Source organism: Doryrhamphus excisus, linkage group LG20 (genome assembly GCF_037039965.1).
Source record: "Doryrhamphus excisus strain RoL-2023G ecotype Guam linkage group LG20, RoL_Dexc_Guam_v1.1, whole genome shotgun sequence".
Classification (NCBI taxonomy): Eukaryota; Metazoa; Chordata; class Actinopteri; order Syngnathiformes; family Syngnathidae; genus Doryrhamphus; species Doryrhamphus excisus.
The window spans coordinates 8862994-8877985 of NC_136376.1; the positions used below are offsets into that span (position 1 = coordinate 8862994).

At 38.1% G+C, this 14992-nt stretch overlaps 3 protein-coding genes across 3 annotated transcripts; 1 reads left to right on the forward strand and 2 right to left on the reverse strand.

The window, feature by feature from the left end:
* Positions 1-393: 393 nt before the first annotated feature.
* cst3 (cystatin C (amyloid angiopathy and cerebral hemorrhage)) lies at positions 394-1982 on the reverse strand. The gene is made up of 3 exons (XM_058059150.2): positions 1744-1982; positions 1406-1516; positions 394-795 (listed from the first exon to the last, which is right to left on the reverse strand). Exons 1-3 carry the CDS (start codon positions 1933-1935, stop codon positions 715-717), a joined length of 384 nt encoding a protein of 127 aa, XP_057915133.2. The 5' UTR covers positions 1936-1982; the 3' UTR covers positions 394-714.
* Positions 1983-5657: 3675 nt separating this feature from the next.
* On the forward strand, positions 5658-11616 carry ephx5 (epoxide hydrolase 5). Its single transcript, XM_058058457.2, has 9 exons — positions 5658-5896; positions 7000-7216; positions 7299-7479; positions 7584-7793; positions 8822-8951; positions 9141-9352; positions 10044-10152; positions 10232-10357; positions 10440-11616. Exons 1-9 carry the CDS (start codon positions 5874-5876, stop codon positions 10639-10641), a joined length of 1410 nt encoding a protein of 469 aa, XP_057914440.2. The 5' UTR covers positions 5658-5873; the 3' UTR covers positions 10642-11616.
* mad2l1bp (MAD2L1 binding protein) lies at positions 11555-14722 on the reverse strand. The gene is made up of 3 exons (XM_058058729.2): positions 14466-14722; positions 12512-12750; positions 11555-12415 (listed from the first exon to the last, which is right to left on the reverse strand). Exons 1-3 carry the CDS (start codon positions 14575-14577, stop codon positions 11891-11893), a joined length of 876 nt encoding a protein of 291 aa, XP_057914712.2. The 5' UTR covers positions 14578-14722; the 3' UTR covers positions 11555-11890.
* Between the last annotated feature and the right edge of the window lie 270 nt (positions 14723-14992).

Genomic DNA, 14992 nt, shown 5'->3' on the forward strand with positions numbered 1-14992 from the left:
AAAGATATTTGAGAACAGTGGAATGTTTTATCAGAGCTTTTCTTGTAGAAAATCGGAACAAAAGCAAAGTTTATTCATTTTTCTGTTTTTAATAAATGCATTTTTTTTTTTTGAAAACCTGATGCGGCCCAGTCTCGCCCAGACCCTAGCTCCAGTGGCCCCCAAGTAAATTCAGTTTGAGACCCCTGCCCTAAAATGTCATACAATACTTTTATACACGAGAGAAATATGATCTCAGTGTGAGAACACTCAAAACCCCCAGCATTTCAGTATGTGGAATCAAATTGTGGAACGGATTGAATAAGGACCTCAAACAAAGTACTGGGATGAGCAAATTCAAGAAAAATACAAGCAGTTGATGTTTGCAAATTACAAGGAAGAAGACTCTTAAACTTGTGTGTATCTATATTTATTATCATTTGTATTGATAATTATTATGATTGTGAAAAAAATCTAAACAATTACATTACAAGTTAAAAATCACACAAGGAATACAGGAAGTGAAAAAATGTACTGAAATTGATGCGGGAGTGAAGCCGCATCATTTGCAAAGTGGCAAAGGACAACTATATTTATTTGGAAATACTAGTTTAAAATTGTCCACACGCTCCAAAAATATGATAATCATTATACATATCATTGTACTTTATAAGATTGACTCACACAGGGATACAATAGTCTAAAGCTGATTTCAAACACATTTTCTAAGGTGGTTCAATGTGAGCATTCTGTCTTCGTCAGAGTCATTTCGCCCAACCATAGCTTGCTCACAACCTCGAATGTGCACTGGTAAGCCTGAGGAAACAAAATGTGAAATATAAAGATATGATTAGTCCACGTGGAACAGTATGTACTGTTTAGATATATTGTTATATCGTTTATTCTGTGTACATAACAGTAAAAAAAATAAAAATAAAACTCCCTGTCCGGGTTTGTTGGATAGCCTGCATTTCATCACGTTCTCGGCTCTTTGGGTTCCTGGATGCTGCACTGTGATTAAAACCCTGATGTGCATTTCCTTTCTTAATCTCTGCAACCCCTTGCATCAAACAGCCTAAAGAACACATGCTTTGCAAACTAATCAACCCATGTTGTGTCTAACTTCATGAACAACTTAACTTGAGAATGCTTAATTATACAGTAGGCCCATATGTGTTACAAAAATGTGTGCATCACTAATTAGCTGCAATCTCTGTGTTAGTTATTGATAACACTTAGCTACAATGATGATCTAATGATGATTACTGTATGCAGACTGTACAACATATAGTTATTAGCTAACAGAAAAAAAATAAAATATCCAACCGTTGACAATACATTTTCAAACATAAAACTGAACAGGACACTTTGTCATTTAAAATATCGAAATAATATATTTAAATAAACTAAATATGCAGAATCTTACATTAGCCATTGGCGGGTCTTGGAACACAGCGCAATGTTCCTCTGGGTTGTCCTTCCTGCAAGAGGTCTTTGCCAATTTCACAGTGAGTCTGTACTTAATGCCGTTGACTACCTGCAAGAATACACAATGCCACAACTCTAATTGTGCATTTAAAAAATGACGAGACAATCACACCACGGATATACTGTACTGTATTTGAAAAAGCAGAACCCACACACGAAACACAAGCCTTAGCTGTAGTGTGAATAAAGCTAATGTAAAGATGGTTTAAATTCTATAAACGCTACAAATAAAGCGCTTTTAGATCAATTTTGTGCTGATCGTCGCACGTCACTAACCTGCTGCTGAGCCTTCACAAGTTCTGTCATTTGGTTGAGGTACAGATCGTTCGTTGCCTTGTTGTGTTCGACAATGGCAAAGCTCAGGGCGTTTTGCATATTCCGGTTATTGGCATCCACATCGGAGAAGCCACCAACTAAACCAGCGGCACAAACTGCCCCGGGTATAAGGAAAAGAAGCCTCCAAAACATCGCGACCTTCGTCTCACTCCGGAAACAAACTAGCAACAACAACGTACTGCTCTTTCTTTTGTATAAAAAAACTGCGTCACGCGATGTGATTGGCTGCTGTGTGCCCCAATCAACATCGTCCTGACAAACTTGATTTCCGGTTTGTGGTTGCTGGCATATTAGGCTGTGCTCGTTTTTGCTTTTTTTTTTTTTTTTTTTTTTTTTTTTACTCTGGCTTTGTAGAAATAAAATTAGATTAGAATTAAAATTAGAATTTTTAGACCGGGTTCACATTTGGTCGTGATATTCTTATCTAGAAAAACTAAAAACTTGCTTAATATTTATACTGGTATTTTTTTCAATTTTTTTTTACCATTGGGCCAATTCTGCACACTGAGGAACACGTTTTTGCACTTCATTTGATGAGCCAGTAGTTCACAATATTGAACTTTTTTTCAACAATTGTGCACATTTTATGAGATACTATCCATCCATACATCAATACACCAACCCATCCATCCATCAATGTACACTTTGACACTCTCATGCTGTCAAAATTTCCCTGAAGCTAATGTGTTTCGGGTTCTCACAGTTCTGTGTGCAGGGAGATGACTGGGGCTCCATCATCACCGCCAACATGACTTGGATGCAACCTCAGTAAGTCTTCAAAACAACAGTTTCCCAACAATTGACAATGTATTATCACTACATGACAGTACTGCAACATTCTTATCAAAATTGTGAAATAATGCTTGCAGTGCACAAAAGATGCTGATGCTGCAAATTCCTTCATGGAAACTGAAGGTATATTAATATTCATATTGTTTTAGTTACTCATCTCACAGTTTGGCTTGATACACCCACATGATATAGACAACACTTAGTCGTGGAACACATCAGACTGATTACTTTATTATAACCCGTTTTACTGGTTTAGTTACACACAGATGGAACACATATGGAACAAAGAGTGTCTGTGCAAAGCAGACACACACCCCCATGAGTTACGGGTTATGGGGAAATATCGCTTGCAGTTTGCTTGCAGGTCAGGAGGTCACCAGCGGCATCCACCTACCATCTCCGACTGGACAACATCTGCCGCAGTCCACGGCGGTGGCAACTTCTTATTGGCCAGCCGATGCCACATCTGCACAATGTGAAATATGTAAAAACATAGGGATTGAAGCTGCTTTTTGCAGCTGCGCTGTTCTAAGACCCGCTTAAAATGGTAGGCCGACAGGGGGTGTGATAAGGCCGGACGTCTGTATTAGGTTTGTGGTGTCAGCAATAAATTTTGGGCATATTCTATCTTGGTTTGTGTATGGATCTCTCCCACCCTCCACTCGACACCCACCAGGAACTTGCCTCAATGTACAGGGAGGCTGTGAGTTTCCTTCAAAACTTGCAGTGCTTGTCGCTTCAGTGGCTTTATTTTGGTAAACTCTTATCTTTTGCATGTGTGTGAAAGGCCTCCACTTAAACACGTGTAATTTGAAGGGTTAAAAGCAATATCCCTCCAAATAAAAGAAATATATTAAAACTCAAAACTTAAGTTACTATTTTTTTTATATTGGCAATCCTCTCTTCTCTTTCTTGTAAAACCTGCTGCCCTTGACTTTTGTTATGTTTTACGCGCTCCAATTCCGACCCTTATATCAGAAATGCCATCGTCATTCCGTCCGGGTAAATATGAGACCACGTGACACAACCAGGAAGTGTGAGGACTGCTGGTCGCTGTTGGAGGAGGAACCTTCGGAAGTCTGGCCTTCCTCGACCGAGTAGGCTGGGTCCTTCGTCGGCTGCAGACCCTTGGACTCATAATTTATTTCTGTGGTCTTTGGTCATATTAGGGGTGCTCGTGTTTTAACTCCTGTAGATATTTGAGGAGTTGGCTCATTTTAAACATTGTCTTATTCTGCCGTCCGTTAGAAGTCAATTACGTCTGCTGTACTATTACGACTATTATTATTACGATTACTGAATCACACATTTTTGGAACAAAATGCAACGGGTGCAGTTTTTGAAGTAAGTAAACTTTTACCACCATCGAGGGACGCAACTAGGATTGAAAGACAGGGTTAGTAGCCCCTGATCATTTTGTCCAAAGTTCGTCCCTGACTCATTTATTATTGGCCCTTGGCAACAGACAGACAAGCAGACAGAGACAAAGTATAGAGAAAAAGCAGAAACAGAAACTTTAACTATACAGGTATATAAAAAAGACAATAATTTTTAGTTATTTATTATTTTATTTCATTTGTTCTTATATCCTATAAAGTCACTACACAAAGAGTAAAATATTTCAACAATGTATTGCCCAATAGGTTTAATGATAATGGCATACACTTTATAACAAACCAAAAAAAAAAAAAAATTAATTAATGTGGAAAAAAATTTAATATTGTAAACTGGACATGAACAGATTTTGTGTTTACCCCTCTTTCAATTTTTTGAAACATAATATGAGTAAAATGAAGTTGTGATTATCAAATGCCCCCCAGTGAACTTTCTGAAGTGCTCCATCTTGGCTGTGACGCCGCATCGAGAGACAAAACACAGCCATGGATGGACAACAAAGCGAAGAAAGAGAAATATTTAGAATAATATTCACTAGTATTGTGTTGTCATGAATATGATATAACACATTAAACAATTGATACAGTATGATGTTTCACACAAATAGAATGCTATAACTTAAACCACTACAGACAACAATCAGGATGGAATTCTCGGACAGCCAGACATGTATCACCATGGAACATCACTGATGTCCTACAAATCTCCTTTGGAATTCTGCACCTTATCTTTGGGCTCCTGCCACTCAGCTTAGTATTGTGCAACATATTACATTGTTTTATGACATTACATCATAATTGTGATAAAATAAATATATTAAAGTTTAAAATACATTAGATTTGCATCTAAATTTGAGATAAATGAACAGATAGACTCAAGGACACTAGAGTTAAAACTGTCATGGGGCCGAGGACTGCGGTTGCACTTCCGTATTATGCCCTGCGTTGTTTTGGCCGCCATGATGGTGAGCATAATCCAGGAACATTGCATTGGAACATGTCCTCGACACTGTTCAACCATTAATTGCAGTAATAGACAGCCTAAAAGAGAAGATTTGTTATTTTTCAAGTTCCCCAAAAGCAAAGGCAGGTTTGTGTCATAAAAATGTAGATTTATAACACTGGTTGTTGTGAGTTAACAGGACATTGGACAAGACAAAGTGTATGTTGAGGAACTCCCACACAATATAAATAAATACCAATTAAATATCAATATAATATAAGTGCATTTAAATAACATTTATGTTGTTCCTTGTGGTCATGAAAAGAACATAAAAGACAAAAAATACATTCGTGATTTATGATTTTGTATGTTAATTGTTAAGCTTTCGTAACACTATAAAGGTTTCTTTACTGCTACGCAGGTTTAGGTCATATTTCTGCAGTATAATTTGCATATTTATATATACAAATATATTCATTGTGTAAATATCCATCTATTTTATAAAAGCACGTAAAAGCATAAATGTACGCACAGCGTGTAACTTTATTTTATACTCAGCTCGGGGCAAGTGAATATATTGTACACTGCGTTATCATTTATCACTTCCTGCTCCATAACGCCTGGTCGTGACGTCAGTGTAAATATGACAACATGTGACACAACCAGGAAGTGGGAGGATTGCTGGTCCCTGCTGGAGGAGGAGCCTCTAAAAGTTTGTTGTTGGCCTTGGTCGACTGTTGCAGTTGTTTTTGTGATTTTTGCGCAGATTAGAGGTGCTCGTTTTGACGCGGGGAAACTCCGTTCATCCACTAGTTGGCGCAATTTAAACGGGTTCCATTAGGTGCCAATACCTTATTTTGCCTTCCTCTAGAAGAGATTAGAGTGAATTACCTCTGCTCTACTTGAGATTTCTGAACCACACGTGGGCGTTTTGGAACAAAATGCAACGAGTGCAGTTTTTGAAGTAAGTAAATTTTCAACCTCTTTCAGGGACGTCAGACAGGGACAGGGCTATTAGCCACTAGATGACTCATTTATTATTGACCCTTCGCACACTGTAGAAGAAAAAATAAAGTAAACACAAAGACGACAACGACACAATGAAAGAAAAAGCAGATACATTGATGCTAATATAACTACTTTTGTACTGTAAGCTTTGTATGTATTGTAAGTATACTGGTGCATCTTCAATTCAACAAGTAAAATTCTTATTTTCTATAATGTGTCCATATGCAGAGTGAAATATTTCATTTCTTAAAAGTTTGGACACATCTGCTCTAGTTTTGTCATATTTATTTATTCATTTACTACCGCCTATCCCAGCTGTCTTCGGGTGAAAGGCGGGGTACACCCTGGACTGGTCGCCAGCCAATCACAGGGCACATATAGACAAACAACCATTCACACTCACATTCATACCTATGGACAAATTGGAGTCGCCAGTTAACCTAGCGTGGGTTAATTGTGGGAGGAAGCCGGAGTACCCGGAGAAAACCCATGCATGCACGGGGAGAACATGCAAACTCCACACAGAGATGGCCGAGGGTGGAATTGAAATCGGTTCTCCTAGCTGTGAGGCCTGCACCACTCGCCCGCCGTGCAGCCCGTTGCACCTACATATGCTTCATCAATGAACTGATAATTTGAATAGCCTGTTATCATTCTGTTACATATCACGTTATTTATATCTGCTTGCCACTGATGTGTCAAGTTTATATTTTCTTTTCACTTCCAATAATTGATTAGAACAAGATAGTACGATATTGTCTGAATACTAATGCTGTCTAAATTCATGTTAAAATAACTTACTGCAATCGTCTTTTCTTCCCCTTAAGTGAACATAACTATTACTGACAACAACTTACAGTTGGATGATTGGAAGATTTGCTGTTAATGGAGGCCTGTTCTTCTAATAAAAAAAACCACTCTTCTGTCTTCCGACCTTTTCCTGTGCTTAACAGAGATGCAATGACATGCAGCTTCTTAAAACGCACCCAACAGTTGATATACGACGAAATTGAATCATTCAAATGGTGTGTTTACTTCTCTTTTCATTTTGTCCTGCAGAGACTCATTTGCTGGTTTGGATGCTTTCCAAAAGCAGATCATGATTGGGACAAGTGTGGCTGCAGGGGTTGTGCTGCTGTACATGCTGCACAGAAGATGCCAAAAAGTCCAAACTATTCCTCTTGGCGAAGGATGGTGGGGAGCAGGCGAGAGGCCACAGTCAGAGGATGACAAGATCTATTCCTTTGAGATTCAAACCTCAGATGATGAAATTAAGGTATTTGTTTCTGAAACATGTTCCCATGTTATAGTACAAAAGCTTGACTAGAAAGCAAAATGTATGCATGCCAATTCAACAGGACCTCCATGAGCGCATTGACAAAGCCCGCTATGCTGACCCACTGGAAGACAGCGCCTTCCACTATGGGTTCAATTCAACGTACCTGAGGAATGTGGCTTCCTACTGGAGACATGAATTTGATTGGAAAAAACAAGTGACAGTGCTGAACAAATATCCACACTTCAAAACCAAAATAGAGGGTAATTAGTTTGATGTGCCTCAAAAAGGAGTGTTAGATGCCTTCACTGAAAAAAAAAACATTTGTAAAGTTGTAAAGAATGTCAACTTTCCCCTCTCTCAATAGGAATCGATGTTCATTTCATCCACGTGCGTCCTACTCAACACAAGAATCAAAAGATTGTCCCACTCATGCTTGTCCACGGATGGCCAGGCTCCTTCTTTGAATTCTACAAGGTCCTGCCACTTCTCACAGAGAACCACAATGGTCTTACCTTTGAGGTCATATGCCCATCTATACCTGGCTATGGTTTCTCTGAGGCGCCTCATAAACAAGGTATGTGTCCATAATAGAAAATGGGCATGCTGTTTGTAATTTTACACTGCGTTTGCACTCTTGTTTCGAGACTCTGAAGTGTAAAAAAAAACAATTTTCAAAAAGGAATAGAATTTACAAACATTTTATTGTTTTGTCTTTACTTGTTCCTGATTTGACGTCCGTTTTGGTTCAGACACTACTGACAACATGAATCACATGGCATCGCAAACATCCTAAAACCGACTTAAATGGCCACTCTAATTTACTCCACCCCCGGCCCTTCTTTAGCTACACCCACTTCGCTGTGATTGGTCACACTCCCAAGTGCCCTTGAGGACTTCCGGACACATCGGTCTGCATTTACTACTGCAAGTGCTGGCCATCTGTATAACCAGAAAAGTGGAAAAAGTACAATAGGGCCCCTTTAATATGTGTTGCACCAAGTGTATGCATTTTTTGGGATATTGTGTATTAAGTAAGGACTCGAAAAGGCAGTTTTTTGACATACTATATGATGTAACTATTCCATACCAAAATTCAATTTGCGGGATTATTTTTATATTCTGCCAAATTTACCATTTAAAATTCCCGAAAAGTTTAAAAAACATACTTTTAAACAGCTTTTTTGGTTTGTTTTCACACACACAGAGGAAGAGGTAGTTCAAACATATTTTTGCTTACACGTAAACTCATCTCAATTTGAATACCATGTAAAGTGTTTTAAGTTTTATTGCAGTGTATTCGCTGAACTGTGAATGAGTAAGAATTTTTCTAATTTGATGAGATACTAAATTTAGGGTTTTTATTAAACTTTTTATTAAAGTATTAAACCTGTTAACCAGTTTAATTCTGGTCTATGTTTTTAGTTTGTGTAGTATTCACAATGGAGCTCAAGAGAACTGAACCACCCCGGAGTTTACTTGTGCGATCTCTCACGTGGTCTTGGTCCATTTGGTGCACACCAGGGTTTTGTACCAGTAACAGTGTTTTTTTTCACACTTAGTTAACACACCCTTAAATATCTCTATCTTTATACTTCTCTGTAGGCTTCAACACTCTGGCTGCTGCTAGAATTTTCCTGACGCTGATGGAGCGTTTAGGGTTCTCCCAGTTCTATCTGCAGGGAGGAGACTGGGGCTCCTTCATCACCACCAACATGGCACAGATGAAACCTCAGTTAGTAAACAATTTTTCGACAGTTGACAATGTATTGTCACAGCATTGGAATGTTCTTCATACAAGCTCCTGTGGTGACAATATTGCAACATTTTTTTCCAAAATGAGAAATCGTGCTCTCAGTGCACAAAAGACACTCAATGGAAAACTTGCAGTGGCTTTGTTTTGGTAAACTATTGTCTTTTCCAGGTGTGTGAAAGGCCTCCATTTAAACATGTTTAATATAAGAAAAGGGTTTAAAGTGATGTTGTCCCTCCTGATTGGCCCATACCTGCCCTTCTTGGTGGGCCTGTGTCGTGAAGATGTCCGCCGCTTGTTCCCGTTCTTTGAAAAGCATGTGTGGGAAATCTTGAAGGAATCTGGGTACTTTCACATTCAGGCTACTAAACCTGACACAGCAGGTAGGAACACAAGTGCTTTAATTCAAGTTGAACTCAGACAAAATTTGCAACAAAAATTCGCCTCTCAAAAATTTGTCGTTCAATCCGCTGTCCTGTGTGACGTTACATAAGACTTCACTATAACCATAATCAATAAAGAAACCTCACTTCAACAGACATCTATGTATTAAATAGCATATTTTGTGCTTCTTCGTCTTTTTTGTGGTACTTAACACCATAATCTTTTCATCAAATAGACTTTATAGAAGAGAATATACTTTGTTTGGGCACTCCACCAGTTTGTTATGCACACTGCAAATAACCGAGAGACAGTTTTCACGTAATTTTTGTAAAATTTCCTCAAATAGACTTTATAGAATAGAATATACTTTGTTTGGGCACTCCACCAGTTTGTTATGCACACTGCTAATAACCGAGAGACAGTTTTCACGTAATTTTTGTCAAATACCGAGGTATTTCACTACTTCACTATCTCTTTGTGCATACTGTACAGCGCAACCAGAATAGAGATGCACCACTTTCCTACCTTTGTAATAAGTTACCGGTGCTATGGTTATCATCACATTTTTCTACATTGTCATCATTGGTGACTTTGGGTTGAAGTTGTAACTTTAACTTTGGTGCTTTGACTATATTTTGGTGTGTAAATGCATGTGAGGTGTACTAAGCATGACTGCTTTTGTTTTAATAGGCTGTGGAGTGAATGACTCTCCTATAGGCTTGGCTGCCTACATTCTGGAGAAGTTTTCCACTGCGACTGACATGAAGAACAGAGACCTGGCTGACGGTGGACTGGAAAAGTTGAAGACTATATTTTCTCTTTTATTTTTTTCAAAAATGTTTATGAGCTCTCTAATCACTGTGTTTGTGTTTGTGCAGGAAATTTAGCCTGGATGATCTCCTTACAAACGTCATGATATATTGGACTACAGGCTCCATTGTCTCATCCATGCGCTTCTACAAAGAACACTTCAGGGGGAATCCAGAAAAAAGAGTGGATGCAAGGTATGTGTCTTCATCAACGCACTACAGTGCTTGTGTGTTTTTTTTTTTGCTGTCATGTACTGAATACTATGTTTTTTGACAGGACAAATATATTTGTTCCCACTGGACTGGTTGCTTTCCCCGGAGAGGTGATGCATTGCCCTAAATCGTGGGCCCAAATCAGGTTTCGTAACATTGTCTCATACACTTTCATGCCTCGTGGTGGTCACTTTGCTGCCTTTGAGGAACCTCAGCTGTTCACCACTGATCTCATTCAGTTTGTTCAAAAAGTGGAGAAGATATAAACGTGCATGATTTTGAAAGCGTTTACTTTATTTCATATACATTTCAGTTTCCTCTGTGGATAATGTTTAATTCCTAAAAAAAACATTGGATGCCTTTGTATCTATGAGGGTTTTGGTGATCCAAATTTGGATTACTGGGTGTTGGTGGAAGTTTGTTTATTCTAATTGGTCTTATCTTTTGTTTCTGATTGGTAGGTGTTCCTAATGGGTTCTTATGTTTCTTTGTTTCCAAGATCATGCAATGAAATATACTCTGGGCACTTTAGAATGTTAAGCGCACTCAAGTGCATCCAAATAACAGTGATATTATACACTGGCACTTTCACATCATGCTTTAAATGTTATTTACATGTATTTTTTTGTCAGATCTTCTTGAAAGTTATTTAATTTGGCACCATTATAATGGACAAAATTGTAGTTTGAAACTGAAACATCATGTTGACATGTTTTTGCAGCATTGTAGGAACACAAACTGTTCATGGATGTTTTGGTCTGCCTCTGATTTGTTGCGAACGGTAAAAATGTGAAAATCTGTGAATTATTGAGACACCCTTAAAATGTCTTTTTGTCAAACGGTTCATTCCTCCTAATTCACACGCTCCTGCTTTTCTGACGTTGATGTAATCATTTGCAATAGGAGTGTTGCAATTATCAGACAAGATTCAGCTCGAGAACCCTCATCTGTCTTCGATATGCTTCACAAATGTACATTATATGTACTCACCACTAATGACTGATAATGTAACATGATAGATGATAAAAAGATTGACTTGGAGTCACGGTGTACAAGGTATATTTCTTTGATTTTTAGAACTCACAGCATGTGTGGCGCAGTCGAGGATGCTGAATAAACGATAAAATGTCAACGATTGACAAGGAATCAAGCATAGACATAAACATTTGATTTGACTGTTTATTGTACTTAATGTTTTGAAACAGGTTTTACAGATGTCAAATATCAGTCATAGCCTCCTGAACTTTCATTCTTTTTAGCCAATTCAGTGCCAAAAATAACCCTGAATGGGTTTTCTCATGATCGTTGGACTGAAGTATACTAAAGACAGCTTCATGTTTTGATACCTGAAAAATAAGTCAAAAAGATTAAGTATGCATTTATTTGTTTTTATACATTGTGGTAGTTACAGTAAACCCAAAAAGTTTTATAATCATTAAAATACATTGTATACAAATGTCAAGTATTAAAATAGAGGCTTCTAATTTAAAAAGCAGCATACAGAACACATTCCACTCAGAGACAAAAGCCTTTGATGGCCGTGGGTGATTGAAACCAAACATATTCCTGACAGTCCATGTCTGTCTTTGTATTCTTGCAGCTACACGGATCACTTGAAAGTGCAATGATTTTGTTTTTCACACAAGTTGGTAGTTTAAAGTGCAGTTTAGGGTGGAACCAACCTACCCCACAGTCCCTGTGGGCCAGCGCTAATACTGTGGTTGTTGTCAAACGGACCGGTTTGGTGTCAGACAAGAAGTCGGCGACAAAAAGCGTGCGGAAGAGATGTCTTAAGCATGATGACACCCGGAGGCACTGATCCCCACTGTCCAATACCAGCTGCTCCATGTTGATCTCATAGATCTCCTTGGGGAGGACGACGGATCCACCAATGAGCAGCAGCACCCGGGGAACCTTGCTCAGGGTGAACAGCACCTCCAGCTGCTGTAGAAGCTCCTCCAGGTCCTGTAGCGTCTTTTGACACTTTCGCCACTTTAAATCAGCAAAATACATTTGTCTTTGGCTCGCAGCAGCTTTATCCTGAGAGGTGACGAAACAACCACATTCACACTTTATTAGAACTAATGTGTACATCATAATGATAAAAATACATATGCAATATTATCAGACATTTACCGATATTGAGCCTTGCTGTTTTCTCTGCGAGTATACCAGCTGGTCAAAGGTCATGGGCAGTTGTTGTCTCTGATATAAAACACATTTGAGGACCTCGCTGACGAAACGGCAGCAGCCTTCCTGGGTCACACTTCCTGGGAAGACCACGTTCACGCATCCGTCCTCCTCTGCGTTGCTTTCAGATGTCTTGCAATTCTGATGATTGGATGTTGCGCTGCAGTCTCTCTCGATTGTGTTTCCTGTCAACAAAAGGAAACAAATAAAGAAACAACATAAGGTGGCCAGAAATATTTAAGTATTGAACAAAGCAAAATTTGTTCTCAATCAGAAATCTTTATTGCTCTCTGGTTCTACCGTATCTTACTTATTGTATGGAAATATGGGGTAATAACTATAAAAGCAATCTTCACTCGCTAAATGTACTGCAAAAAAGGTCAGTAAGGATAATTCATAATGCCGCCTACAGAGAACATACTAACTCCTTATTTCTAAAATCACAAATACTTAAACTTGCTGATATAGTTCATCTTTAAACAGCTAAAATAATGCATAAGGCTAAAAATAACCAATCACCTAAAAATGTCACCCAATACTTCTCTACAAGAGAAGAGAAATATGATCTCGGAAGAACTACATTTGAAACACTTATATGCTAGGACTACGTTAAAAAGCCATAGCATTTCAGTATGTGGAATCAAACTATGGAATGGATTGAGTAAGACCCTCAAACAATGCACAACGATGAGCCAATTCAAGAAACAATACAAGCAGTTGATGTTTGCTAAATACAAGGATGAAGAGTCTTGAACCAGTCATGATGTGCTATACATATCACTATATTGACACTTACTATGGTACCCATTATGTCATTGGATGCTCATATCACCTCGTACTTCGGTATGTGACAAAAAATTTAAAAATTAGAAAAACTGTATTAAACTGTATTACGGAAAGCAGGAAGTGAACAAATGTAACAGTTACTGATTATAAAAGTACCAGATGGAGGGGTAGGATTTAATAAGCTTTGCTTCTTCCTACTCCTTTTGGACATGTGGAACTGTGAACTGATTATGTGATGCACTTAATTTTAAATCTGATGCATGTTCAAAAAACCATTACCATTAAAAATGTGATTGGGATTAGCAATGGACAACTTTCCTAAATTGAACATAATATTAACGAAAACATGTACGCTGCCGGTCAAAAGTTTAAGATAACCCCAATCTTTCCAGTTATTTGATGAAATGAAAGTTGTTCTGTCCAATGAATATCTTAAAATTGTATAAAGGTAAGTGGTGAAGTGCCAGAGGTTTAAAAAGGCAATGTTACCCATAAGTGAAGAATAACATGTATTTCAGAATGATACAAAAAAGCCTGTTTGCGGGACCACAAAATGGGTCAGCAATTTAAAGCTGTTCTACAGAGATGGAGGGTGATCAAGCCTTGGCTGTTGGTGCAACCAATTCCTCCAGATGTTCATGCTCTGGAGAACTTACTACCTCCTCTGTTTGCATAAAGACGGTATTCGGAACACATTGTGGTACTATACTCTCGAGAAGATAAGTTAAACAGCATTGTAATGTACAAAAATGGCAAGAAGATGGATATAACAATGGAAGCGACGGACCATCTTAACACTTAGAATGTAGTTTTTTTCCTCCAGAAAAATTATAATGGTACCAGTGAAAATGAAAACAAAAAAAGTAGATTACTCATCTTTTCAGGCACATCAACTCATCATAGTATAACTGATGAGATGAAAACATAATAGCAATTTTAAGGAAGCAGCCATCATCAACTTAGTGTACATTCATAAATTCTTGATTTACAACACTGCACACTTACAGTGAATTTCTTGAGCGACATGGTGATAATCTATTTTTAGACGCCAAGAACCTGATGATAAGTTACTCTTACTTCGTGCTGAGAATGTACAAACATTAATCAGATTTACCTTCCGGGGAACCATGACATGTTGAATCCTCAGGAACATTTAGCGTCGATGCTGTTGCCATCTTACCCATTTCTTCAACTTTGTTTTTAGTAGGCGGAGAGGGCTGTTTCATTATTTGGAAGTTATAACTATTATTAATTGGGATATTTTCGATTAGACAGGTTGTTAAATATTTGTCGGATGAGTTCGAATGTTCCTGCACACATTTAAAAATCGCAACTCTCCGCCGCAATGCATCATGGGACAATTGATGTCATGCTGCATTCATACTTCGTCGGAAATGTGGGATATCCCAGTTGCACACATAAGAATACGACCGTACTCTGTTTCTTCTTTATCTTCTTTGTTTTTCGACCTTTTCCGGATTATTTTAAGTAATTACTGTATGTATGAAAAGCATTGAAGTTGTTATTATCTACACTTTGACTGCCTTAAAATACGAAACAATCTTACAGTAGTTAATGGTAAAAGCAGACTTGTGCTACCTACTATCGCGAGTCACTATATTAGTTCTTTTGTTGACTCAA